Source organism: Gorilla gorilla, chromosome 2, assembly GCF_029281585.2.
Source record: "Gorilla gorilla gorilla isolate KB3781 chromosome 2, NHGRI_mGorGor1-v2.1_pri, whole genome shotgun sequence".
NCBI classification, from domain to species: Eukaryota; Metazoa; Chordata; class Mammalia; order Primates; family Hominidae; genus Gorilla; species Gorilla gorilla.
In genome coordinates, this window is record NC_086017.1 from 211,141,917 (window position 1) to 211,169,275 (window position 27,359).

Consider the following 27,359-nt stretch of genomic DNA (forward strand, 5'->3'; position numbering starts at 1 on the left):
TAAGCCTGTGAGGCTAGCAAACTTTTGTTATTTACGAAAGCGAGGAAGCTGGAGAAGAGGTCTGAGTAACAGTTTGCATCTGCACGGGCCTTTTATGGTTCACACAGCACTTTCACTTTCATCTTACCGATCTTTACTATGACACTAGAAATTGAGGAAATGGCAGCTGGATAGTAAAGTGACATGTCCAATGACAGATTTACCGTTAATAAGATAATCACTTGTACTGTCCTCATGCAGATAGACACAAGTAAAAGAGACACTCTATTTAGTCAAGATTCCTTACAGAGAGAAAAATGGTCGACATTTATTAAAACGTCTGTCAATATTAAATGTCAATATTAAAATGACAATAAAAACCAACAGGCCTGACCAAACAAATAAGCACTTAGCCAGTCAGCAGCTTGAACAGCATCATTCAAACGACTCACTTTGACAAAGTCCAGGACAGCATCTCTCTGGATCTGCTTGGTCCTTATTTTCTCCTCCTCATACTGCAGGGCAGCAAGCTGAGCCTCTCTCCGAGTGCGCTCTACTAACTGCTCCCTTCTCCGATGAAGTTCCGGGTCTGTGTGTGACAGCTGGAACCAAAGCGTTATTGTGCATACGAAAGTAAAAATGATGATCACGTTACCAATATTCCCTATCAATTTAGGGAACTACTGTTGACCCATGCAACTTTTGCTTTGAAGTCACCTAGCATTGCTTGAAATGTGTTTATTGCTAATCTTTTCCCATCTTTGCACGGTTCTTATATATATTAGGTTGGTGCAAAAGTAATTGCAGTTTCTGCCATTGAAAGTGATGGGAGAAACTGCAATTACTTTTGCACCAAACTAATATTACAAAGCCATCACGAAGGTAAAGATTTTCTATCTAGTGTCTAAAAACACTGTTAGCAAGTATCATGCACATATGTTATATTAATCGATTGAGACAGCTAGTAATGCTTAAATATACCTGGCAATTAATGGCAATTTAAGTATTATAAAAGAAAAAAAAATCATCTTAGTTTAAAAAGCAAAAATAAACACAACTACTAAACATTACCTGATTGTGACTTGCTGATAGTGACAGGAGGGAAGATGGCTCAACTGGAACCCTGACCCAAAAAAGAAAAAGAAAGAAAAAAACTCTTTGATAAAAAGACAAACAGATACATAAAAAACAAATGAAATTTTTATTGTAAATGTAGCTTTCTATTAATCAGTAGCAAACTGCCTAGTTAGCATTGAAGGAGTAGCTGCATTTTGTAAACCTAAGTCCAAGTCATTAAGTGAAACCAGAGGAAAATCTGATGCCTCCAACTCACGTTTCATGTGGTATCAACTGTCTACGTCAGCCAATACCAACAATACAGTTAATTGAGATCACCTTGCAAACAGTATCATTTCTTTATAACACAAATAACTATTATCTTCGTTACCACCATGATTAAAACACGATACATGTAAACTGAGATCCTTTTACATACAGAGTCATTTTTATCAACTACAGAACCTCGTAACTGTACTTATAAAGGACATCTGCTCTTATTTTCAATCGATGAAGCAATTTTAACACAGAAATAAAGATTCTGGCTTTTTTTATTTTTAAGAAAAATACAAAGCCCTTTTTAATGCTTAAAAAAACAAAAAAAAGTAGTACTTCCTTCTCACTGTTATCAGTGTTAATTCTTATAGTTTACTATTTATCCTTTTCCTGAAACAGATTTCATTGCTCAAGTCTCTGTAACTCATCTTTGTGTCTGAAACTAAAACTGGCAAGATTAGTTACTGTCTGACGTTTAGGACGTGGCCTCCAAAACTATGATGATTAGCCTATCAGGCTGATCTACAGGCACTGAAATCAGTGTGCTAATCAGGGGAACAAAAAAAAACCCGTCATCATGGCTCACTGCAGTCTTGACCTCCTGGGCTCCAGCCATCACGCCCAGCTGTCTTTGTTTTTGTTTTTTTTTTTTTTTTAATTTTTCTGTGGCAATGAGGGTCTTATTATGTTGCCCAGGCTGGTCTCAAACTCCTGCCCCTCAAGCCATCCTCCCACCTCAGCCTCCTAAAGTAATTGGAATACAGGCGTGTGAGCCACTGTGCCCAGCCTTTTTTTTTTTTGTGGCCCAAGGTGGAGTGCAATGCCGTGATCATGGCTCACTGCAGATTCGACCTCCTGGCCTCAAGTGATAATATCGCCTCAGCCTTTCGAACAGCTGGCCTACAGGTGTGTGTCAACCAACCCAGGCTTATTTCTGCAGTTTTTGTAGAGACGGGGTTTTGCTAGGCTAACCCAGGTTGCTCTCAAACTCCTGAGCTTTCAAGTGATCCACCCACCGAGGCCTCCGAGTGCTGGGATTACGGGTGTGGGCCACCGCGCCACGCCCTGATTACACATTTAGAGTAACAGGAATTAACTGCAACTTTCTCCCTAGATTACTAATTTCACTGTTAAAATTTCCCATAGCTTTTAGCGGCCATCTGTAGATGAACTGAAACAAAACATAGAAAGGACCAAATAAACCAACTCAAGTGTGTTTATGTGCCCTAACCTGAACACTAAACTTTAAAAATGCTTTTCAATTTTTGTTTTGTTTTGTTTTGAGACAGAGTCTTGCCCTGTCACCCAGGCTGGAGTGCAGTGGCACGATCTCGCTCACCACAACCTCCACCTCCCAGGTTCAAGAGATTCTTCTGCGTCAGCCTCCTGAGTAGCTGGGATTACAGGCATGCGCCACCACACTCGGCTAATTTTTGTATTTTTAGTAGAGACGGGGTTTCACCATGCTGGCCAGGCTGGTCTTGAACTCCTGATCTCAGGTGATCCACTCACCTCAGCCTCCCAAAGTGCTGGGATTACAGGTGTGAGCCACCGTGCCCAGCCGCTTTTCAATTTTTTAATACACACCTTCTTTCTACTTTCTTAAGCACTTTCTAGTGCTTAAGAAATATTGCTTGAATGAATGACACTAGCACCCTCCCCCGAAAAAGCATGGAATACTGAGACATAAAAAACAAAAATGCAGATAACATGTATGTATCTCCTTTAAATCTTCTTTCTACCTATGTTTCTTTCTTTCTTTGTATTTTTTTTTTTGACAGAGTCTCATCTCACTCTGTTGTCCAGGCTTGAATGCAGTGGTGCGATCTCAGCTGAGACCTCCACCTCCTAGAGTTAAGCAATCCTACCTCAGCTTCCCAAGCAGCTGGAACTACAAGTGTGCACCACCATGCCTGGCTAATTTTTGTCTATTTTTGGTAGAGATGGGGTTTCGCCATGTTGCCCAGGCTGGTCTCGAACTCCTGGGCTCAAGTAAACCACCCACCTTGGCCTCTCAAAGTGCTGGGATTACAAGTACATACTCATTTACCCTCTTTTTACAATACTTCTTTAAAAAGCCAGTCAAACCCATTGTTTCCACTTTATCTCATTACTGTATTTTGCACCCAATCCAATCTGCGTCCCGTCCTTTCAGTTTCAATAAAACTGTTCTTTCACCTCACAAGTTTGTCAATGATCTTGACATCCCCAAATCCAATAGCTATTTCTTAGTCCTCCCCTTATTAAACCTATAAGCAGGGCCGGGTGCAGTGGCTCACGCCTGTAATCCCAGCACTTTGGGAGGCCGAGGCGGGCGGATCACAAAGTCAGGAGATCGAGACCATCCTGGCCAACATGGTGAAACCCCGTCTCTACTAAAAAAAATACGAAAAACTGGCCGGGAGTGGTGGGGCGCGCCTGTAGTCCCAGCTACTCAAAAGGCTGAGGCAGGGGAATCGCTTGAACCTGGGAGGTGGAGGTTGCAGTGAGTCAAGATCGCGCCACTGCACTCCAGCCTGGCGACAGAGTGAGGCTCCATCTGGAAAAAAAAAAACACAAAAAACCGATGAGCAGTAAGTGATGTTGTTCATTCCTCTCTATACTTCTTCAAACACTGTTTTCAAGGCTAGGCACAGCGGCTCATGCTTTTAATCCCAGCATTTTGGGAGGCCAAGGCGGGAGGATCTTGAGTCCAGGAGATCAAGGCTGCTTATGAGCTATGATGACACCACTGCACTCCAGCCTGGGTGACAGAGACCGTGTCTCAAAAAAACAAAAACAACAACCATTCTCATTTAGCCTCTAGGACACCACCCTCTTTCTCCTATCCCCATGACCACCCCTGCTCAGTTTGTTTTTCTGGTTGTTCAAGCTCCCAATTCTTGCCACCTTACTCCAAACTCATAAATCTAACTGCTTACTTGATAATTCCACTTGGATGTCTTGTAGGTACCTGAAATAGAACATAACCACAGCAGAACTCTCATCTCACATCCCAGATTTGTCCTGCTTTACTCAGACTCCTGGGTGTTTCTTGAATACACCAAAAGCATGTTCCTACCTCAGAACCTCTACCTAGAATGTTTCACCCCTAGACCGCCATAATGTTTGCTCTTTTTCAGGTTTCTACTGAAATATTATCATGGCATCTAACATTACTTGCACTCTTCCCTCACCCTACCATCTCTTTTATCCTGCTTTATTTTTCTTCATAGCACCTAACAGTACCTGAAACATGCTTGTCACATATATTTGTCTACATCCACTAAAAAGTAACTCTAAAATATCAGGGATTTGGAACAGAGACAGAACCACTGTAGTGCTTAAGAAATATTGCTTGAATGAATGACAGTAGCACCCTCTCCCGAAAAAGTGTGGAATATTGAGACATAAAAAACAAAAATGCAGGTAACATGTATGTATCTCCTTTAAATCTTGAACTTACTTGAGCTAAGTAAACCAGACTCTTATCTCTATAAGGCAGACTTTTTTTTTTTTCTTTTGAGATGGCATATCTGCTGCCCAGGCTGGCGTGCAGGGGCACAATCTCAGCTCACTGCAGCCTCTGCCTTCTAAGTTCAAGCAATTCTCCTGCCTCAGCCTCCCAAGTAGCTGGGATTACAGGTGCATGCCACCACGCCCAACTAATTTTTTGTATTTTTAGTAGAGACAGGGTTTTGCCATGTTGGCCAGGCTGGTCTTGAATTCCTGACCTTAGGGGATCCACCTGCCTTGGCCTCCCAAAGTGCTGGGATTACAGGTGTATTACACCCGGCCAGTATAGTGCTGGGATTACAGGTGTATTACACCCGGCCAGTATAAGGCAGACTAAACTGCCTTCTCTGTTTTTCTTTATTTACAAAATCACATAATTAATGTGAGTAGCTTTTCTGGCTTTGTCTATATAACATGAAACAAAAAAACTTCCAGGTTTTATCTAAATGTTAATTCTATATTGCTTCTTATAGAAGCTATAACACACTTTACAGAACCTAGTCTGGTATTATCATCTCTCCTGAACTAAAATGCTATTCAAATTATAAGTAGGCCCTATAATTTTTTTTTTTTTTTTTAAGACAGAGTCTTGCTCTGTCACCCAGGCTGGAATGCAGTCGTGCAATCTCGGCTCACTGCAACCTCCACCTCCAGGGTTCAAGCAATTCTCCGGCCTCAGCCTCCCAAGTAGCTAGGACTATAGGTGCAAGCTACCACACCCGGCTAATTTTTGTATTTTTAGTAGAGATCAGGTTTCACCATGTTGGCCAGGCTGGTCTGGAACTCCTGAGCTCAGGTGATCTGCTGGCCTCGGACTCCCAAAGTGCTGGGATTACAGACATGAGCCACTGCACCCAGCCCATAACAAATTATTTTAACAATTTTTTTAAAACATAATTTTTGCTAGTTTCAATTTCAAATTTACATAATCCATCTTGGCAAATACTACAAAACATTCACACTTTTTATTTATTATATCTCCCTATGTTTATGATCTCCCAGTAGGGTAGGCTCTATGTGGGTAGCGGTAGGGGAGTGGTAGGTGGGAAGAAATGTACGTGGTGGATGAGGGTAGGGGAAAAGAACTGGAAGAAAAAAACGGGTAAGCAAGCTTTCCTTTTCAGCTCACTAGCAGAGGATTCCTTATGCTCACTCAATGTTTTTGAGTTGCTGTAACTGACAGACTGCTGAGGTAGAGTCTTTTCGTTAACATGTTATTCAGATTAGAGACAAGTCTTGCTGGTCTGAGAGCTGTCAGTCATTCTGAGGCGACTGTGTCTTTTTAGGTTCGAATTCAACATTTCACTTGAATGTAAGCTCCAGGAGGGCAGGAATTTTGACTAAGTTCATAGCTATATCCCAACATCTGGAAAGGAACTTGGCACATAGTACATATTTCACAAATACCTGCTAATTAAAAACATGAAGTATATATTGATCCTAGAGCCTAACTGGTTACTAGTATCAAGTATGGAGTTCTTATCCAAGGACCGTGCTATGGAACCCCGAGTTAAACAGTAATCATGGCTGGGTGCAGTGGCTCACACCTGTAATCCCAGTGCTTTGGGAGGCCAAAGCAGGAGGGTTAGTACTTCAATCTGGAAGTCTGAGACCGGCCTGGGCAACATAGGGAGATTTCTGTCTCTACTAAAAATAACAAAAAATTTGCTGAGTATGTAGCACACGCCTGAAGTTGCAGCTACTCCAGAGGCTGAGGTGGGAGGATTGCTTGAGCCTGGGAGGTAGAGGCTGCAGTGACCATGATCACAACACTGCACCCCAGCCTAAGGCAATAGAGCAAGACCCTGTCACAAAACAAAACAAAACAAAACAAAACAAAACAAAACATGTAATCCTAGCTTTAGTTTCCAGCACTGTGGCAGACTAAACACCCTGAATGACTCTTCCAATGGAAATAACCAAAATGCTGAATAAAATAAAACAAGCTTTTAAAATGTATTGCTAAGGTGCCATGAAAATAAAGAATCCACAGACTTTCAAAAAGAAGTAAAAACAGGAACTCTGGACTAAGATGCGGTAGGCAGACTTTTGGCTTCCATGATCTCGGTCCCTGGCCTTACTCTAGTGAATGCTGTTGTATTACATTAAAAAAAGGCTTTGCAGATGAAATTAAGGTTACTAATCAGCTGGCCTTAAAATGGGGAGATTATCCAGGTTGACCTAATATAATCACGAGCCCTTAAAAGCAAAAGAATTTGCGAGATGTGGCAGAAAGGGAAGTGAGAAAGATTCCAAACATAAGGAGGATTTGGCCTGTCATTCCTGGTTTGAAGATGGAGGGAGCCATGAAGAAGGAATGTGAGTGGGCTCTAAACACCAAGAATGGCCACCAGCTGGCAGCCAGGAAAATAATGGGGACCTCAGTAATGGGGACCCGTAACTGCATCAAACTGAATTCTGCCAAGATGTAGGAGCGTGAAAATGAATTCTCCTCCACAGTCTCCACATGAGAATCCAGGCCAGCCGATACCCTGACTTTGGCCTCTAAGTAGAGAACCCAGCGGGGCCTGCCCAGGATCTATCCTCCAGAAGTATAATATAATAAAGAGGTGTTGTTCTAAACTGCTAACTTTGTAACACAAGCAACAGAAAACTAACACATAAGGTAACTGAGTGAAAGAGCCAGCTTTTACCTTGAGGGTTTCTACTAAATCCTGGAGCTCTTGAGCTTCACCTATGATGGATGCAGGACGTGAGAGGGGCAGGAGATACAAAATGCAGGCCCACTCAAGGTGGGGAATGTAACTGGAAACTCCTGCATAAAACTGGAATCTCAAAAGACTATACTCTCAATAAAAGGACACATGGCAACTGAAAAGACATTCTGAAATAAATTTCAAAGCATAAAAAATTTAATTAAATCTCCATGAGTTAAGTGATAAGAGTATAAATGTCAAAGTGATGAGATGTCTGTCTTTTTTCTCCCTACATATTTATTCCATCTATAGCTCAGTCCCCCAAGTTGCCTTTAATACCTTGTCAAGTATAAGAACTATCTAAATTCACCGTCACTTAAGAATAGGTGTACCAAGACTTCATAAAACCAGAAGGCAAAGAACTAAAGGCTGAAATTTCCAACTACTGTAAAATTCTTCATGGCAAGAAACATTCTGGAATTCAAAAATGAGAAGCAGTGCTCTAAATGATCAAGCTAATTTTCAAAATATTCTTTTTTTGTTTTTTTTTGAGATGGAGTCTCAGTCTGTCACCCAGGCTGGAGGGCAGTGGTGCGATCTCGGTTCACTGCAACCTCCGCCTCCTGGGTTCAAGCGATTCTCCTGCCTCAGCCTGGAGATTACAGGCGTGTGCCACCTGTAGCTGGAATTACAGGCGTGTGCCACCACACCCAGCTATTTTTTGTATTTTTAGTAGAGACGGCGTTTCACCACGTTGGCCAGGCTGGTCTCGAACTCCTGACCTCAAATGATCCACCTGCCTCAGCCTCCCAAAGTGCTGGCATTACAGATATGAGCCACCGCACAGGGCCTAATTTTCAAAATATTCTGAGAGGCACCAAGTACAGTGGAAAGAGTGTATTAATGGAGACAGGACTGGTGATACATATCACTGTCTCTGACTATTTCTCTCTGTTATCCAGTCAAAAATGTAAGTTAAAAAAAAATTAGAACTCTCGAAATTCGTTTTTTGTTTTTGTTTTTTGTATTTTGTATTTTTTTTTTTGAGACAGGGTCTCACTCTGTTGCCCAGGTTGGACTGCAATGGCACAAACTGGGGGTTCACTGCAGTCTCAACCTCCCAGTTCGAGCAATCCTCCCACTTCAGCCTCTGAGTTGCTGGAACCACAGGCATGCACCACCATGCCAGGCTATTTTTTTTTCTTTTTGTAGAGGGGTAGAATGATGCTCAGACTGGTCTCAAACTCCTGGGCTCAAGCAAGCCTCCCGCCTTGGCCTCCCAAAGTGTTGGGATTACAAGTGTTAGCCACTATGCCCAGTCCTGAAATTCTTTTAGCCTTTTTTGTGCACGAATCCATATAGCTTCACCACAAAATCTCATTGCTACTAAGTATCTTCAGATCGATTAACTATGTAGGTAATGATTTAGATGGTCTCAATTTAGAATCAAATCAGTTTTTACCTTTTCTATGGCACGAGTACAAAAAAGCACACCGTCACTCAGTTCTAAATACATGCCATGTAAACATCTTTATTACATACAGATCTGCATAAAGCCAAAATTACTTTATGCTCTCATGATTAAGACAGAAACAAATTAAGTAGAATTGGTTTTTCAAACCTGTTTTGATGTAAATATCTTCTCATATCTTCTGTTTTTTGAAACTCCCTAATGGCTACTGGCTTTACTGGTGAACCCTAGGCCAGAGGACAGAAATAAATAAATTTAGTATATTAATCCAGAACACTGCGATTACACAGTTCACATCCAATTTGTCATTTAATTTATATATTACACTAAAAAATATTTTAATAGACTCTTCAAATGTAAACTTTAAGTTCAAAAGCATCATATGCTATACTGCTGCTTTAATAAACAAAAACATTCACAATCCACAAACATTTATTTTATTTTATAAGTAGATTTCCTTCTCACTGTATTATATACATTACAGTGACCAAGCACAGTAATATTTACTGAATAATAAGATGTTAGAATTAGAAAGGAACCGAAGAGGTCACTAACAGACTTCCATTTAGGACAGAAATTCCCACCTACCCTATCCTGACATTTGCTCAGTTTCTCTTGAATATTTCTGGTAATAGTGAGTTCACTGGGCAGATTACATTTCTTTATTTATCCATCACAACAAATTGTCTCTTATCATACTCATACAAACAGTGTTGAGTGTGTTGGTGAATATCAAGATAAAACAAAAAGTAATTTCTATTTATGGTAAAATACCGTATTTAAAAGGAAAATATTATTGGCAATTTTACTTATCTACAAACCAAAGAGTAAAAGGTCATTTTCAAAAAGTATTACTGAGGAAAATTAAACTGGTTTAAAATACAGACCACGCACTGAAAAATAAAATTATAAATCAAAGGTAGAGGATTAAAGGTTATCAAAGGAAAACCTATAGAAGCAATACAATCTTGTTTCAACACCAAAAATAATCATCAAAATGGTTATTCATCAAGGGAAAAATAAGAAAACAACTTTCCCAAAAAGGATATCTACAAATGAAACATAAAACTACTTACCATCTACTTCCAAGAAATAGCATCTACCTCCAAGAAACAGGTATATCACACATCACTAGAAACTTTTGGTGAGTTACCTCAAAGGGCTAACAACCGACTGTCTTAAAGTCTGGACATGAGATCCCAAATAATAAACTACAATTCTACAACTCTGACGCAAAAATAATTTTTCTAATTTTAGTGAATACACCATTTTAAAATTTTTGTTTATTTAGAGACAGAGTGTCACTATGTTGCTCAGGCTGGTCTCAAACTCCTGGGCTCAAGCAGTCTTCCTACTTCAGCCTCCCAAGTGGCTGAGATTATAGGAATGAGCCACCAGGCCAAGCTATACCACTTTAAAAAATAAACACAAATCTCTCCTAGGACGTTATATCAGTGACTTACCATCCTAGTTTTTTTTCTTTTGGATACAGAATCTTGCTCTGTCACCTAGGCTGGAGTGCAGTGGCACAATCTTGGCTCACTGCAATGTCCGCCGCCCAGGTTCAAGTGACTCTCGTGCCTCAGCATCCCGAGTAGCTGGGATTACAGGCACCCGCCATGACACCCAGCTAAGTTTTCTTTTTAATATATATTTTTAGTAGAGACAGCATTTCTTCATGTTGGCCAGTCTGGTCTCAAACTCCTGACCTCAAGTGATCCACCTGCCTTGGCCTCCCACAGTGCTGGGATTACAGGTGTGAGCCACCACGTCCAGCCCCATCCTAGTTTTATGATACTGCAATTATCTAAAATTATTCTAAGAGGCACACGAAATTTTCATGACAAAATGTGACACTGGTTTAATTAAAAAAAAAATCATACCATGTTCAGACAGGAATGGTCTATGTATGTGACAAGTATTATAATAAAATTAAATAATAGTAGAGTGTTTAACACCTCACATACGTTAGTTTTTAACATTCCATTTTTAGATAGTGTTCAGGAAAATAAAAAGATACTTCACTGGTTGTGAAACCATCTAAAATAATGCTGCCTCATCACATTTTCACAGATGCTAACTTTTACGAAAGCTTATGACACAGAAGTCATAAAGACTACCATACGTAACAGGCAGCCAGAATTTTAAAAATATTATTACAAAACAATATAATGAATTAAAGAAATACTATTTTTTTATAGTAGTAGTATAGGCATTTTCACTTTTAGTAGAGATACTCCATTTATACAGCCTAAGTAACCATAACATGATCAAAGAGAAAGACCAGGAAAAAAGAAAATGAATACCTTTAAGGATTATAATGTGTCATTGTTAATTTTATTGCAAAATAGTTAGTTGCCCCTTGCTCCAGCAGCCTCAACAAGTAGTTTCATCAGTCACCTAGTACACTGCTATCTCTGGGCTGTAGGACTTTGACTTATATAATTTTATCCAACTTTAAATACAAGAGTGTCTCTTTACCAACAAAAAATACGGTGTTCAAAAGTATTCAGATAGGAAAAACCAAGGCCCTTTTTTTTAAAAAAAAGAATGATAATACTGGCTGGGTGCGGTGGCTCACACCTGTAATCCCAGCACTTTGGGAGGCTGAGGCGGGCAGATCACCCGAGGTCAGGAGTTTGAGACCAGCCTGGCCAACATGGTGAAACCCCGTCTCTACTAAAAATATAAAAATTAGCCGGGCATGGTGGCAGGTGCCTGTAATCCCAGCTACTCGGGAGGCTGAGGAAGGACAATCACTTGAACCTGGGAGGCAGAGGCTGCAGTAAGCCGAGATCGTGCCAAGGCACACCAGCCTGGGCGACACAGTGACTCAGCTTCATTAAATAAAGAATGATAATATCACTCTACAACATGTCCCACTTGAAATGATTATTCTCTATTTCTTTTTTTTCTTTCCTTTTAGCTGTCTCAGACCAAAGAGATTCTTCTCTATTTCTAGACGGATAATACATCATTCTCTAAAAGGGCCCAAGTGTTTCTCAAATAATCACTGCTCAGAGCCTGAAACCAGCTCCAGACATCAACATCACATCCACTAAAGTGAAGCCATTTTATTATGCTGACTAGACTGAAGAATGCTATTCTATCTGAGACCCTTGGGGAATTGGCAGAGATTCTGTAGTGGGCTGAATGCACATTTGTTTTCTAAGGCAATTCAATGCTCCACTTAAGAGATACCCAAGAACTTTAATAGCAAACAATTTACGTTCTGTGTGACTTAGCACAAAAGCTCCAATATAATTCAGCATATTATAAAAATTCTATGGTTAAGTCTGCATGTTGCCACAAAAGTCAACTTTTTGGTTTAACTGTTAATTAACTACTGACCAAACTATGATTTATCAGTTAGTAACAATAAAAAAGCAATAAAAACAACAATGAAAAGCATCACTGTATTTTTCTTTGTACTTTCTTCCAAGGCCTTAACAGTACCTAGACTTCTTTTATTCCTCCTGCAAAATTCTGAAATCTTTCTTCTTGTTTGAAAAATAAACCTAAAGCCTACTTGAGGCTGCTGTCTGAGTTTTCTGAATAAATCTGAAAAACTCAGGACTGAAATCACAAGTGAACATAATGAAAACAATTAGGCTTCAGTCAACCAATCACTGATATAACAAAACTTTATACTATTATGAATTATTTTTATGAAGGGATAGCAACATATTTAGGCTTCAATCTGTGTACTACCTCATGAGAGATTCGCCGCTGTTCAATATACGCCATAAACTGTGAACTAAGGCTGTCTGAGTCTGGTCCCTTGGGCTGTCTCACCTCGGCCTCCTCTTCCTCTGCGGTGCAGCTGTCTATGTAGTCAATCTGATCCAGATCATGTTCCACTGTATACACCACACACACACCCACACACACACACACAGAGCAGAAAAAACATTCAAATTAGATAGCCGATAAAAGACATTTACTTATTTCCTTTTCCCCATGATTTTCTATTTTGAAAGTGGGAGGGATGATAAAAACTTTAAATTACTTAAGTCTTTTTTTTTTACCCATTTTATGTCCAAGGTTGGTGGCTCACGCCTGTAATCCCAGCACTTTGGGAGGTGGAGGTGGTGAGTGGATCACCTGAAGTCAGGAGTTCAAGGCAAGCCTGACCAATATGCTGAAATCCCATCTCTACTAAAAATACAAAAATTAGCTGGGCTTAGTGGCGCACGCCTGTAGTCCCAGCTACTCGGGAGGCTGAGACAAGAGAATTGCTTGAACCCGGGAGACGGAAGTTACGGTGAGCCAAGACCGTACCACTGCACTCCAGCTTGGGTGACATAGCGAGACTCCGTCTCAAAAACAAAAAAAAAATTAAATTAATTTTACTTATATTTTATTTTGTTTTGTTTTTTTGAGACAGGGTCTCCCTTTGTCATCCAGGCTGCAGTGCAGTGGCGCAGTCTTGGCTCACTGCAACCTCTGCTTCTCATGTTCAAGCGATTCTCATGCCTCAGCCTCCCAAGTAGCTAGGATTACAGGTGTGCACCACCACGCCTGGCTAATTTTTGTATTTTTAGTAGAGACGGGGTTTCACCATGGTGGCCACACTGGTCTCCAACTCCTGTGCTGAAGCAATCCACCCACTGTGGCCACCCAAAGTGCTGGGATTACAGGCATCAGCCAACACGCCTGGCACACAAGTGTTTATTATTTAGTTCATGGCCACTCACAAAAATAGGCTCCAGAAAACCTTAGTCCTAGTTCACTAAAGAATGTAGCAATTGATGATAATTACTGAAATAGAGACCTCTACCATTTTTCTTTGGACAGCTCCTTACTGTTTTAAACACAGTAGTTTCAGTTTGTGAGACAAAGAGCGAAGACCAATTTTTAAAGACTGAAAGGTGCATCTTTGTGTTTTCGTGTTTTAGGTCTGGGGCTTAATATCTCCGTGAGGAGATGGCAGGTGGGAAACCGAACACAGTCAACTCAAGAGAAAGTCAAAGGCCACACACAAAAAAGAGAAAAGGTAGGAGCAAACTGGACTTGAGAAAGAAAGAGTTTCTGACTACTATCTCCCTTCCTGTAATTGTTGTCAATTAAACAGAAACAAAAAAGATCAGAACAAAGATTGTCCTGTTTGGAAAACTATCTGCTAGAGGTCAGCAATGTAGATATTTTATAATAGTTTACGGATGGGAAGGGATTCATTTGAGGAGTTTCTTCTTCTCAAAATGCTTTAGGGTGAGGAGACGTATATAAATTATTTTTAGCCACATCTTGTTCATCTGTTAAGTTTGGGAATCCCCCATTATTTTTAAGTTTAAAAGTAATGAAACAACTACTTAAAATGGCACACTAGAAAAAAAAACTTCCTACTAAGATAGTTTTTCCAGAGATGCATTAAACCACAACCCGTTACTTCATGACGTTCTACAGGCTGCCTAAAAATCGCAGTTGCTGGAACAGTGAACTTGGGGAAGCCTATTTCTCAATTTAGTCTTCTGACTCAATTATTGATAAATAATTCTGTGAATACAATTAATATAAAATTGAATTTTGAGTTATTAGAGTTTTATTAATAGCTAAAAAAGATGAAAAGGTTCTAAGTTTACATCCACATTAGAAACCAGGTACATAAATGCATTTTTTAAATGTGCTAAAACTTTTCTGACTAATAAATGGTTTATGTTAAGATGATTTCTGAAGAAAGTAACTTTACTTCTTCATGCAATCTAGACCAGTGTGGCCAAAGAGAAAAATAACACAAGCCATGAAGGTGAACCACATACGTCGTTTGAAATTCTCTAGTAGCCATATTTTTTAAAGTAAAAGAGGCAGCATTAATTTTAATATTTTACATTGTCTAATATGTCTAAATCACTTCAACATATAATCAATGCAAAATATTACTATTTTACACGCTTTTTTTCAAATGAAGTCTTCAAAATCTGATGTGTATTTTATACTTACAATACATATCAATTTGGAAAAACCACATTTCTTATTTTTTTTTCGAGATACAGTCTCATTCTGTCACCTAGGCTGGAGTGCAGTGGCGTGATCTTGGCTCACTGCAACCTCCGCCTCCCGAGTTCAAGTGATTCTCCTGCCTCAGCCTCCCGAGTAGCTGGGATTACAGGCATATATGCCACTATGCCCTGCTTTTTTTTTTTTTTTTTTGGTTTTTAGTAGAGATGGGGTTTCACCATGTTGGCCAGGCTGGTCTCAAACTCTTGACCTCAAGTGATCCACCCACCTCAACCTCCCAAAGTGTTGGGATTACAGGCGTGAGCCACCACGCCCAGCCTAAAAAAACACATTTCAAATACTCAATAATTATCACATGTGGCTAGTGGCTATCATACCGGCACAGATCTCAACATTATTTTAAGTCTTAAATAAACTGATGGAGAAAGATACCTCATATGAGAGAAACACTTAAAAGACAACTACTGAAACGTAAATGAAATGGTAACGACAGGAGTAAAGAATCTAAGATGGTAAGGAAAAGGACAGCAAACCATTTAATTGAAATCGTCGCTGAGAAATGAAAGCTCTCCTCGGGTAAGCAATAGGTTTCTGGAAAATCAAAGTTATTTTCCATTATAACTGGCCCTCAAAATTTAAATATGAAATTAAACATTAAACATTAAATTCAAACCAATTCAAGCAATACAGAATTGAATGCGAAAATCAAGAGTCTGCTTCGGAAGTATAAGCAAGTATAGAGAGTGCTGCTTGCTAACGAACTACAAATTCTTTAATGTCAGAATAAGGAAAACTGTGATTCAGATGACCTTGAAGAGCATCTGACAATTCCAGGTGAAGAAAAGGTAAACACTGAAAAAAAAAAAGCACTAAATTCCTAAAAGAGATCAAATAATGACCACAGCAAGAATCTTAAAAAGGGAGAATGGTACTTCAAAAGGTCGTGGTTAAATCCAGATTAACAAAGATCTACTCCAGGTGTACTGTCTCTAATAAAGTTTCCTCCCAAAATAAAAACAAGGGAGAAATACTGTATTTTAACTCTGACTGAAACCAGAAATCATAGTTTCATCCCAATGGAAAATAGTATTTTTCAATCATATATGAAAAGAAGTCTTTAAAAGAAGAGTGAAGAAGCTATAGATACACCAACAAAAGGAGTGGGTATGAAAAAGACAACTTTAAAAAGTTAAATGATCGCAAACACTTTAGCTGTCACCGGAATTATGTTTACCTCCACCGTTTGTTACTACTAAACTGCCGCGGTTCTCTTGGTACTGGCTTTCTCTTCGTAGTCTTTGTTCTTTAGTAATCTCTGCTACTCGAAGAGGCAGATCTGAAAATTCATCTGTAGGCTTAAAAAAGAAGCAGAAACATTAAAAACAGTCATTTTAGAGCCTGGCAGATCATGCCTGTAATCCATGCACCTTGGGAGACCAAAGCAGGAGGATCACTTGAGGCCAGGAGTAAATTAGCTAGGTGTGCTCACACATGCCTGTAATCCTAATACTTGGGATGTTGAGGCGAGACGATCGCTTCAGCCCAGGAGTTCGAGGCTGCAATGAGATAGGATTCCACCACTGCACTCCAGCCTGTGCAACAAAGCAAGATCCTATTTCAAAAAAATAAAAATCCGGCCTGGAGTGGTGGCTGATGCCTATAATCCCAACACTTTGGGAGACCAAGGTGGGAATGACAAGCCCAGGAGTTTGAGACTAGCCTGGGCAATATAGGGAGAGCCCGTCTCTAAAAAAAAATTTTTTTTAATTAGCCAGGCATGGTGGCATAAGCCTGTAGTCCCAGCTACTCAGGACGTTTAGGTGGGAGGACTGCTTGAGCCATGGTCGTGCCACTGCACTCCAGCCTGGGTGAAGGAGCAAGACTCTGTCTCAAAAAATAAAAAAGATTCATGACTCCATAAATTATACATATAGATTTAAAATATCTACATATATATCTGTATTGATACAGCCACATTTATGAACCCACCCACCAAGACATACAAACACAAGTAATTCCAAATTTCAAATGGGATGTGGTCTAAAATTAATTTGGTTTCAATCCACAGTAAAACAATGTTATAAATAGTAGGTTATCAGTCTTGCTAACAAAAGTTTACTTAATAACTTAATGCATAGCTAAAATATTACACATTAGTAATTTTTATTTTTTTTTTACTTTTTTTCTTCTGTAGACCTCTGTGGACACGGTAATTTTTAAGAGCAGAAAACATAATATCAATAATTTAAAAACGAGAAAAACGACAGAATTAGCCAGGAAGTTATTCCTCTTGAGCACATGAATACTCTTTACTAAGGTCCTTGTCTCTACCCATCAGCCCAAAGTTCCACTTGTTTTCTCATCATCTAGCACCTCTGCTCGAGATTACCCCCCACCTCAGATTGTAGGCTTCAGTTTCAACTGGCTCAGCTCCTGTTTGCCTTTCTATGATATGAAACTATTTCCATGAGGCAATGAGGAAACAGGCGGAAATCCACGTGACAGAAAGCCGGTAAGGACGCAGAATGCCAGTTCTGCTGGAGAGGGTGGGAATCTTGCCTCCACCTTGACTTTTCTGTATTTTATGTAGTGAGAAACCGAATCCAGTTAAGACGCTTTTCATTTTCATCATTCTGTTTTCTCTCACGGAATATAAATATATTTCTCACACGGAATATAAAAAACACTTACTTCATTCCCTGACCATCTCTTATCACCACTGTCCACACTATTGAAGCCTGAATCAAGGGCTCCATAAGGGCGACCTGAGTACAGTTCTTCATGGCTGCCGAAAAGAGACTCTGTTACTGCAAAGTTTGTTATTTTAACAATTAAAATTTGAAATTAAACAGATCAATTTTCTAAAAAACAAGAAATGTGGCAGTCACTTAACTATTAGAACTAAATGGGCTTTAATTTTTTAATATGAAAAATTCCAAATAGAAACAAAGCAAACAGAATAGCATGAGACCTCATGTACTCATTATTATCCAGCTTCAAAACAATCACACCTCTGCAATTCTTGTTCATCCAATGAGGCGAGTTTACTAGGACTGTGCTTTTAAGCAAAATTTGAGAGGTTCAAGAGAAGGCCTGAGAGTTCTCTTTTGAGTAAAGTCCATAAACATTATTTCACTTTCACTGAAACATCTATCCTGCTTGTTTAAAGGCCTAAGAATTTAATTCTTGCTACTTAAGACTGCTCCATACTCAGGAGGCTGAGGTGGGAGGAATGCTTGAGCTCAGGAGTTTGAGACCAGGCTGGGCAACATAGTAAGACCTTGTTTCAAAAAAAAAGAGATTGTTCCAGATGGTTGCGACTGCCAAGCAGATGACCTTATAAGTCACAGGCTGTGTAGCTGAGGGACTCATAGATTAAAAGATCCTGCAGTGATGTTAATGGTCAACAAATCCAACTCTTGACTCCTTATAGAAAAAATGAAACTCAAAAAGCAGGAATGACCTGCCTTCAGCTAATTACCTCAGCAGCAGAGCTAAAGTTAGCATTCAAGTCACTCAGACCAGTAGTTTTCAACTGGAGGGCCCCAAGGTGACATTTGGAGACATTTTTGTTTGTCACCTTGCGAGGGTACTACTGGCATCTAATGGGCAGACACCAAGGATGCTGCTAAATGTCTTACAATGTACAGGACAGCCCATCACAACAAAGAATTATCTGATCTAAAATGTCAACAGTGCCAAGGTTGAGAAACCCTTAGAACTAGACTTTGCCAGATCTAGGTAATCAACCTTACAATACAAGCATTCTGAGAATAACAGTGTTAAAACAGGTTATTTCCCTTTAGTCAAACATTCAGGCAAATTTAAGTATCCATTTTATTTGACTCCCTGTACAAAAAATAGGATAGATAAAGGGACAGAATATACTTACCAGGAGCCAAAACCCAACGGTCTCCTATCATAATCCGGTAGATCTGGAGCAATCTTACAAGCTTGTATGTTCAGGTATTTAAATATGTGGACTTTGCCTTTTATACATATCTAAATAAAGTCACACAAATGTAGCCAAATTATTACTCATCTGAAGTATGCTCCTTTTTATCATATCAACATTTTATGTAACATACATTGGGAAAGGGAGGCATTTCTATCAAGTACATACAGTAATATTTAAAAACTAATAAATTATATTATTTGGTTAAGTGTTATTTTAGGTGTTTAACTGGTAAATATGTTTTCATTTTCTAGTCACTAATAAATTTCGGTAATATATAAATAAATAACTTTTGATTATACTGTTCAAATACCAAGTAAACTTAGCACACTGACTAGTTTGCACAGTCAGAGATTTAAAGCATTTCTCCTCATTAGATTACATGAAGCAACTTTTAGGAATCCAACAATCATATACAACTATGTTTTTGATTCTGCTTTGAGAGAGAAGAGCAGGAAATCATGAAACATTACATATATTTCTGTTGCTACTTGTCCCAGAAGTCAAAACACAAATTCTTGAGGCTTATAAGACCCTTCTATTGTTAGGAATTTTACTCATAAAGTTTTATAGTTGCCATAAAGAGTAGCATATGCCGCCGGGCGCAGTGGCTCACGCCTGTAATTGCAGCACTTTGGGAGTCTGAGGTGGGTGGATCACCTGAGGTCACGAGTTCAAGACCAGCCTGACCAACATGGTGAAATCCCGTCTGTACTAAAAATACAAAAAATTAGCCGGGCATGGTGGCAGGCGCTTGTAATCCCAGCTACTCGGGAGGCTGAGGCAGGAGAATCGCTTGAACCCAGGAGGCGGAGGCTGCAGTAAGCCGAGATCACACCATTGCACTCCGGCCTGGGCAACAAGAGCAAAACTTCACCTCAAAAAAAAAAAAAAAGAGTAACATATGCTTGTACAAAATCGTCAATAAACTGCAAAGTTAAAAAGAGCTAAGGGGGCCGGGCGCGGTGGCTCACACCTGTAATCCCAGCACTTTGGGAGGCCGAGGCGGGTGGATCATGAGGTCAGGAGATTGAGACCATTCTGGCTAACACGGTGAAACCCCGTCTCTACTAAAAATACAAAAAATTAGCCAGGCATGGTGGCGGGCACCTGTACTCCGAGCTACTTGGGAGGCTGAGGCAGAAGAATGGAGTGAACCCGGGAGGCGGAGCTTGCAGAGAGCCGAGATCGCGCCACTGCACTCCAGCCTGAGCAACAGAGCGAGACTCCTTCTCACAAAAAAATAAAAAAATAAAAGAGCTGAGGGAAAATAATGAGTTGGCAAAAATTTCTAGGTTGTAGGATGTCCAGCATCTACATGTAAAGCTACTTTATTACTGTATAGTTTCATTTCAGTCACTGGTAAACAAATGACCAAACTGTCTAAAGTAGGAATTTGTGACTTTAGAATTAGGAAGGTTATAATAAGAATGATCAGAAAAACAAATGTACTGATAGTTTTTAGCTCTGAAAGCTGAGTATTTTTATCTGTCTCTAGCATTTTTTTTTTTTTTTTTGAGACGGAGTCTCACCCTGTTGCCCAGGCTGGAGTGCAGTGGCGCCATCTCAGCTCACTGCAGCCTCCACCTCCTGGGTTCAAGTGATTTTCCTGCCTCAGCCTCCTGAGTAGCTGGGACTACAGGCGCCCACCACCACACCCGGCTAATTTTTGTATTTTTAGTAGAGACGAGGTTTCACCATGTTGGCCAGGATGATCTCGATCTCCTGACCTCATGATCTGCCCACCTCAGCCTCCCAAAGTGCTGGAATTACAGGCATGAGCCACCGCACCTGGCCTGTCTCTAGCATTTATGGTGTCTACACTCAAATTTTACTAGAAAAAAATAAAGAAATTAACTAAAATTTTACAGGAAAAAATTAAGAAATTAACTAAAATTTTATTAGAAAAAAATTTAGGGAAGAATTCTTCAATTTAAAAAGAAATACCAATTTAGAGAAAGGAAAAATACTTCTGGAAACATTACCTTCTAATCCATTAATTCACGGCTTCTCAAAAATACATATGTATGTGAATCTATTTTAAAAGAAATTATTTTCTAACCGAATGATAAATGTACATAAAATTTTAAATTTCATCCTTTGTCCAAAAAAAGTCCATGTCATGCTTCCACTATGATTTACCTGATGATTCCACTATGGTTTACCTGATGTTTCCACCACGGTTTACCTGATGCTTCCACCACGGTTTGCCTGATGCTTCCACCACGGTTTGCCTGATGCTTCCACCACGGTTTGCCTGATGCTTCCACCACGGTTTACCTGATGCTTCCACCACGGTTTACCTGATGCTTCCACCACGGTTTACCTGATGCTTCCACCGTGGTTTACCTGATGCTTCCACCGTGGTTTACCTGATGCTTCCACCGTGGTTTACCTGATGCTTCCACCGTGGTTTACCTGATGCTTCCACCGTGGTTTACCTGATGCTTCCACTGTGGTTTACCTGTGCAGGAGGTGATTGTAGTGGATTGTTATCTAGGGTGATCGTCTGTAGGTGCCTGAGGTTCCGATAACAAACAGGGATTGTGGTAATTTTATTGCATGAGAAGTCTAACCGTATCAAAGGCAACTCCGCCAGCTCTGCAAGAAGGTAAAATGGAAATGAACAATTAATGATGTTTTACAACTAGAGAATTTTTACAAAAGCTTCTAGTTAAATGTGATTTTAACACAGATATTTACTCCCATTCTCTTTTAGTGATTAACTGGTAGCAAAGTGGTAAAAATGAGAAAAGTGGTAGCAAAGTGGTAAAAATGAGATCCAGTTGCCTATAGACAGGATTACTAATAAAAAGCAGCTTTGACCCGCTCAGAACTACAGAAAGTCTCAGAAGCTGGAGGCCCTGATACCACAAGAAGGTGAGGATAACAAAAGGATTAGATAACACTCTACATAAAGAACAGTTAAATGCCTGGGTCCACAGCCCCCACTAACACAGCTGGGGCACTATCCTTCTCCAATGTTCCCAGGAATCAGCAAGTTATTTTCTAGTGAAATTGAATCAAAAATGCTCTGAACTCAGGGATCCCAGGCACAATAGGATGACAAAAGTCAGGAGGAGTTGCCAGCTGAAAATGGAGGAGTTAAGTCAAAGTCTACACACTTAAGACCTCAGCACCTTCCCACCCCACCCTATCCTACTTCATCCCAGGAATGGCTGTAGTTAAGAATATACACAATAATGAAGAAGAAATGGAGCTTCTTTCTCTGGATAAACTTCACAATCCCATATAAAAGGCCTTTATATAATGATACAGAATTTCTTCTAATAAAATACACAGCTTGTTGTTTAATTACCATTATACAATTTCTGCCCAGTATACTGAGAACTTCTAATCAGCCATATAAAGATAGTATATGATCCACAGACATTTAGACATCTCCAACATCAAAACCAACTAACTAACCAAAAAAAGGAACTCAGAAGAAACAGGTATTTTATAGAAAGCAGAAGAAAATTTTGAAAGAGTATCTTTAGTTTCAGAAAGAGAATGTCTTTAATCACTGAAACATAAAAGGAATATTTTTTAAAAATCACAGAATGAGTTTGTAGAAATGAAAAAATATAATGGTAGCAATTAAAAATTCATAAGAATGGTTGGAACTATTTTACTGTAAGGTAACACAAAATGACACAGAAATGAATAACAAAAAATATAAGAAAAGCCCTCTCCCTCTCCCTCTCCCTCTCCCCACAGTCTCCCTCCCCCTCTCCCTCTCCCTCTCCCCACGGTCTCCCTCCCCCTTCCTCTCCACGGTCTCCCTCTGATGCCGAGCCAAAGCTGGACGGTACTGCTGCCATCTCGGCTCACTGCAACCTCCCTGCCTGATTCTCCTGCCTCAGCCTGCCCAGTGCCTGCGATTGCAGGCGCGTGCCGCCACGCCTGACTGGTTTTCGTATTTTTTTGGTGGAGACGGGGTTTCGCTGTGTTGGCCGGGCTGGTCTCCAGCTCCTAACCGCGAGTGATCCGCCAGCCTCGGCCTCCCGAGGAGCCGGGATTGCAGACGGAATCTCGTTAACTCAGTGCTCAATGGTGCCCAGGCTGGAGTGCAGTGGCGTGATCTCGGCTCGCTACAACCTCCACCTCCCAGCCGCCTGCCTTGGCCTCCCAAAGTGCCGAGATTGCAGCCTCTGCCCGGCCGCCGCCCTGTCCGAGAAGTGAGGAGACCCTCCGCCCAGCAGCCGCCCCGTCTGGGGAGTGAGGAGCGTCTCCGCCCAGCAGCCACCCCATCCGGGAGGGAGGTGGGGGTCAGCCCCCGCCCGGCCAGCCGCCCCATCCGGGAGGTGGGGGGCGCCTCTGCCCGGCCGCCCCTACAGGGAAGTGAGGAGCCCCTCTGCCCGGCCACCACCCCGTCTGGGAGGTGTACCCAACAGCTCATTGAGAACGGGCCATGATGACAATGGCGGTTTTGTGGAATAGAAAAGTGGGAAAGGTGGGGAAAAGATTGAGAAATCGGAAAAAAAATATATATATATATATATATAGATATAGATATATATATATAGATATATATAGATATATATATATAGATATATATAGATATATATATATATGAAAAACCGGCTGGGCGCAGTGGCTGAAGCCTGTAATCCCAGTACTTTGGGAGGCCGAGGCGGGCGGATCACGAGGTCAGGAGATCGAGACCATCCTGGCTAACACGGTGAAACCCCGTCTCTACTAAAAATACAAAAAATTAGCCGGGCGTGGTGGCGGGCGCCTGTAGTCCCAGCCACTCGGGAGGCTGAGACAGGAGAATGGCGGGAACCTGGGAGGCAGAGCTTGCAGTGAGCCGAGATGGCACCACTGCACTCCAGCCTGGGCGACAGAGCGAGACTCTGTCTCAAAAAAAAAAAAAAAAAAAAAAAATCAAAGAGGATCAACAAAGAGGTCTAATAACATCCAATTCAAAATAATTCAAAAAGGGGACAGAGAAACCAGAAGAAAGAAAATTATTTTTAAAAAAAAGATATAAAACAATTTCCCAAAATGGAAGATATGGATCTCTGGTTTGGAAAGGGGCCCACCAAGTATCCAGCACATTAAATTAAAACAACTCATACTATGGCACATTAACATAAAATTTCAGAGCAGCAGATAAACAGGGACCATCTTAAAATCTTCCAGAGAGCAAAAGCTGGTCACAAAAGACTGGGATTAAGAATGAATGGCATCAGATTTTCAACCATCAATTTTAAACACTGAAAGCGGTAAGTGAAAAAACACTTAGAAGTCTTGAAAGAAAATAGCTTCCAACCTGGATTTATAATCAAGCAATCAAGGGGGACACAGAATAAAGACATTTATTTTCCAGTGAAGCCTCAAAAATATGTTCTCCCATGACGTGTTCTTGGGAAGCTACTAGGAGATGTCCTCCTGCAAAACAGGGAGTAACTGAGGAAGATCCAGAGTCTAGGACTCAGAGTATTTAACACAGAAGAAAGCAAGCTGGGCAGCAGGCCAGGAGCAGTGGCTCACGCCTATCATCCCAGCACTTTGGGAGGCCGAGGCGGATGAATCACGAGGTCAGAAGTTCAAGACCAGCCTGGCCAAGATGGTAAAACCCCATCTCTACTAAAAATACAAAAGTTAGCCAGGCGTGGTGGCGGGCTCCTATAATCCCAGCTACTTGGGAGGCTGAGGCAGAGAATCACTTGAACCTGGGAGGGGGAGGCAGAGGTTACCGTGAGCCGAGATCGCGCCACTGTACTCCAGCCTGGGTGACAGAGTGAGACTGTCTCAAAAAAAAAAAAAAAAAAAAAAAGCTGGGCAGCAATACTAGAGAACAGCCAGTCCATATCAGAAGAGAAAAAAAGGGCTCAGTGAGGTGGAAGTGCAGGGAAAAAAGGGATAGAGAATCTGGTCTGACTAGAAAGCCTGCTGGAAAAAGAGGGTGGAATTAGCCATAGACACACAAAAATAAGCATATAAAAAGATAAGAAACTATTACCTCCAGGAAAAAAAAAAAAGCCGGGCGTGGTGGCTCACGCCTATAATCCCAGCACTTTGGGAGGCCGAGGCGGGTGGATCACGAGGTCAGGGGTTCGAGACCAGCCTGACCAACATGGTGAAACCCCATCTCTACTACAAATACAAAAATTAGCTGGGCATGGTGGCGGGCGCCTGTAATTCCAGCTACTCAGGAGGCTGAGGCAGGAGAATTGCTTGAACCCGAGAGGCGGAGGCGGCAGTGAGCCGAGATCATGCCACTACACTCCAGCCTGGGTGATAGAGCAAGACTCTGTCTCAAAAAAAAAAAAGAAAGAAAAAAACATGCACAAGAAAGGAAATAAAATCAGAGTACATCACTTGAATTGGCAGGGAACAATGTTTACATAATTACAGTAATGTGAACACTGAGTAACAATTTAATCAGAAGTTGTGCTAAAACTACACTGGGAAGACGGGAGGAAAGCAGTAAAGGCATGGTATGGTGACAGTGTAAGGAAACTAAATCCTCATCTATCATCACAATAGGAAGCTGACATAAGTGTCAAAGTTGCCCAAACCAGCAATAGCTATAAAAACATATCAATTAGAAATATGTCAGCAGTCTGGGCACTGTGGCTCATGCCTGTAATCTCAGCACTTTGGGAGGCTGAGGTGGGCGGATTGCTTGAGTCCAGGAGACCAGCCAGGGCAACATGGTGAGACCCTTGTCTCTACAAAACAATACAAAAATTTCTGGGTGTGACGGTGCATGTCTGCAGTCCCAGCTACTTGGAAGGCTCAGATGGGAGGATGGCTTCAGCCCACGGAGTTCGAGGCTACAGTAAGCTCCGGTCACGCCATGCACTCCAGCCTGGGCAACAGAGTGAGACCCTATCTCAAAAAAAAAAAAGAGTCAAAGGAGTTTAATGAAGGTACATACTTTTGGCCATTGAAATTGGTGTGTAGGGAAGTTTGAGGCAGGGGAACAACATTATTTAAGATTCTTGGCTGGGCACAGTGGCTCACGACTGTAATCCCAGCATTTTGGGAGGCTGAGGCAGGCGGATCACGAGGTCAGGAGATCAAGACCATTCCTGGGCAACATGGTGAAACCCCGTCTCTACTAAAAATACAAAAAAGGCCGGGCACGGTGGCTCACGCCTGTAATCCTAGCACTTTGGGAGGCTGAGGCAGGCAGATCATGAGGTCAGGAGTTTGAGACCAGCCTGGCCAACATAATGAAACCCCGTCTCTACTAAAAATACAAAAAAAAAAAAAAAAAAAAAATTAGCTGGGCATGGTGGCCGGCACCTGTAATCCCAGCTACTTGGGAGGCTGAGGCAGGAGAATCCCTTGAACCTGGGAGGCAGAGGTTGCAGTGAGCCAAGATTGCTCCACTGTACTCCAGCCAGGGCGACAGTGTGAGACTCCGTCTCAAAAAAAAAAAAAAGAAGTAAAAATACAAAAATTAGCTGGGTGTGGTGGTGTGTGCCTGTAATGCCAGCTACTTGGGAGGCTGAGGCAGGAGAATGGCATGAACCCGGGAGGTGGAGCTTGCAGTGAGCACGCCACTGCACTCCAGCCTGCGTGACAGAGTGAGACTCTGTCTCAAGAAAAAAAAAAAAAGATTCTTAATATTTTTTAATATTTTTTGAATGATGTAACATATTATTTGGTAAAAATTAATTTTAAATCAAAATGGCAATATAACAAAAGATATATGACATGTACCAAATTGCAATGTTAGAAATTACCAATCAAGTAACACAAACTTCCACACAAACGAATGTAGCTGTTGGAATAAAGCTTCACTTGCCAACTCAGTTCAACTATATGTGCTGAGATTATAAAATAAACTGTTAAAAAAAATTGAAACTATTTGTGTGATAAACCATTTTGTCAGCAGTCTACAATCAAAATAAGATACAGAAATAAATTAGCTGATAAAACTATTAAGCTTCCATTGTCATCTGAAATGCTCAATTTTCATTTTGATTAAAACCCTAATACTCTCATTAACTGATTTCACACTAAGTATTATTACAGGAGTAAGTCTTTGAAGATCAACCACAGTAGGTGAGTCCTGAGTACAGAGGTAACCCTAGAGAGAAATCTGGGGTTATAAGGTCCTAGAGGTCATGATTTTGGTTTTGCTAACCTTCATTTACATTCCTGAGTTGGTAGCAAACAGAACCAGGAGAAAACAAGGAAGGCCCTGAGGATAAAAAGTGTGAAGGTTCCTGGACAAGCCAAGTGAGAGGAAAGACACACGAGGTTTTGGTTGCAGTAAGTATAGAAAAGTGGACTGAAAAGGTCACGTTCTTACACATTTACTTGGAATCCAAAATGTCAAAGCTCCACTAGTATGTTAGAACTAAATATTATGCTGGATCAAATTGGTATAAATATTTGAATTCCACAGGGAAAGCGAAAACATCATTAGTTAATTCAACATGTATTGTGGCCAGGTGCAGTGGCTCACGCCTATAATCCCAGCACTCTGACAGGCTGAGGCAAGTGGATCTCTTGACCCCAAGAGTTTGAGACCAGCCTGGGTAAC

The 27,359-nt window shown here is 40.9% G+C and overlaps 1 protein-coding gene across 18 annotated transcripts in view; it reads right to left on the reverse strand.

Moving 5' to 3' along the window:
- The window catches only part of LRCH3 (leucine rich repeats and calponin homology domain containing 3), a 101,397-nt gene that overhangs the window by 37,918 nt on the left and 36,120 nt on the right, over positions 1–27,359 (reverse strand). For all 18 annotated transcript variants that reach the window (XR_008678433.2, XR_008678431.2, XR_008678432.2 and 15 more), the window contains exons 5-12: positions 21,312–21,448; positions 18,785–18,894; positions 17,584–17,677; positions 16,127–16,247; positions 12,646–12,794; positions 9,085–9,161; positions 1,051–1,102; positions 432–581 (exon numbers count right to left, since the gene is read on the reverse strand). Coding sequence is in view for 12 of the 18 variants with exons in the window: in XM_031013318.3 (XP_030869178.3) it covers positions 432–581; positions 1,051–1,102; positions 9,085–9,161; positions 12,646–12,794; positions 16,127–16,247; positions 17,584–17,677; positions 18,785–18,894; positions 21,312–21,448 (890 nt within the window). In the remaining 6 variants the exon portion in view is untranslated. The remainder of the gene's footprint in view (positions 1–431; positions 582–1,050; positions 1,103–9,084; positions 9,162–12,645; positions 12,795–16,126; positions 16,248–17,583; positions 17,678–18,784; positions 18,895–21,311; positions 21,449–27,359) is intronic.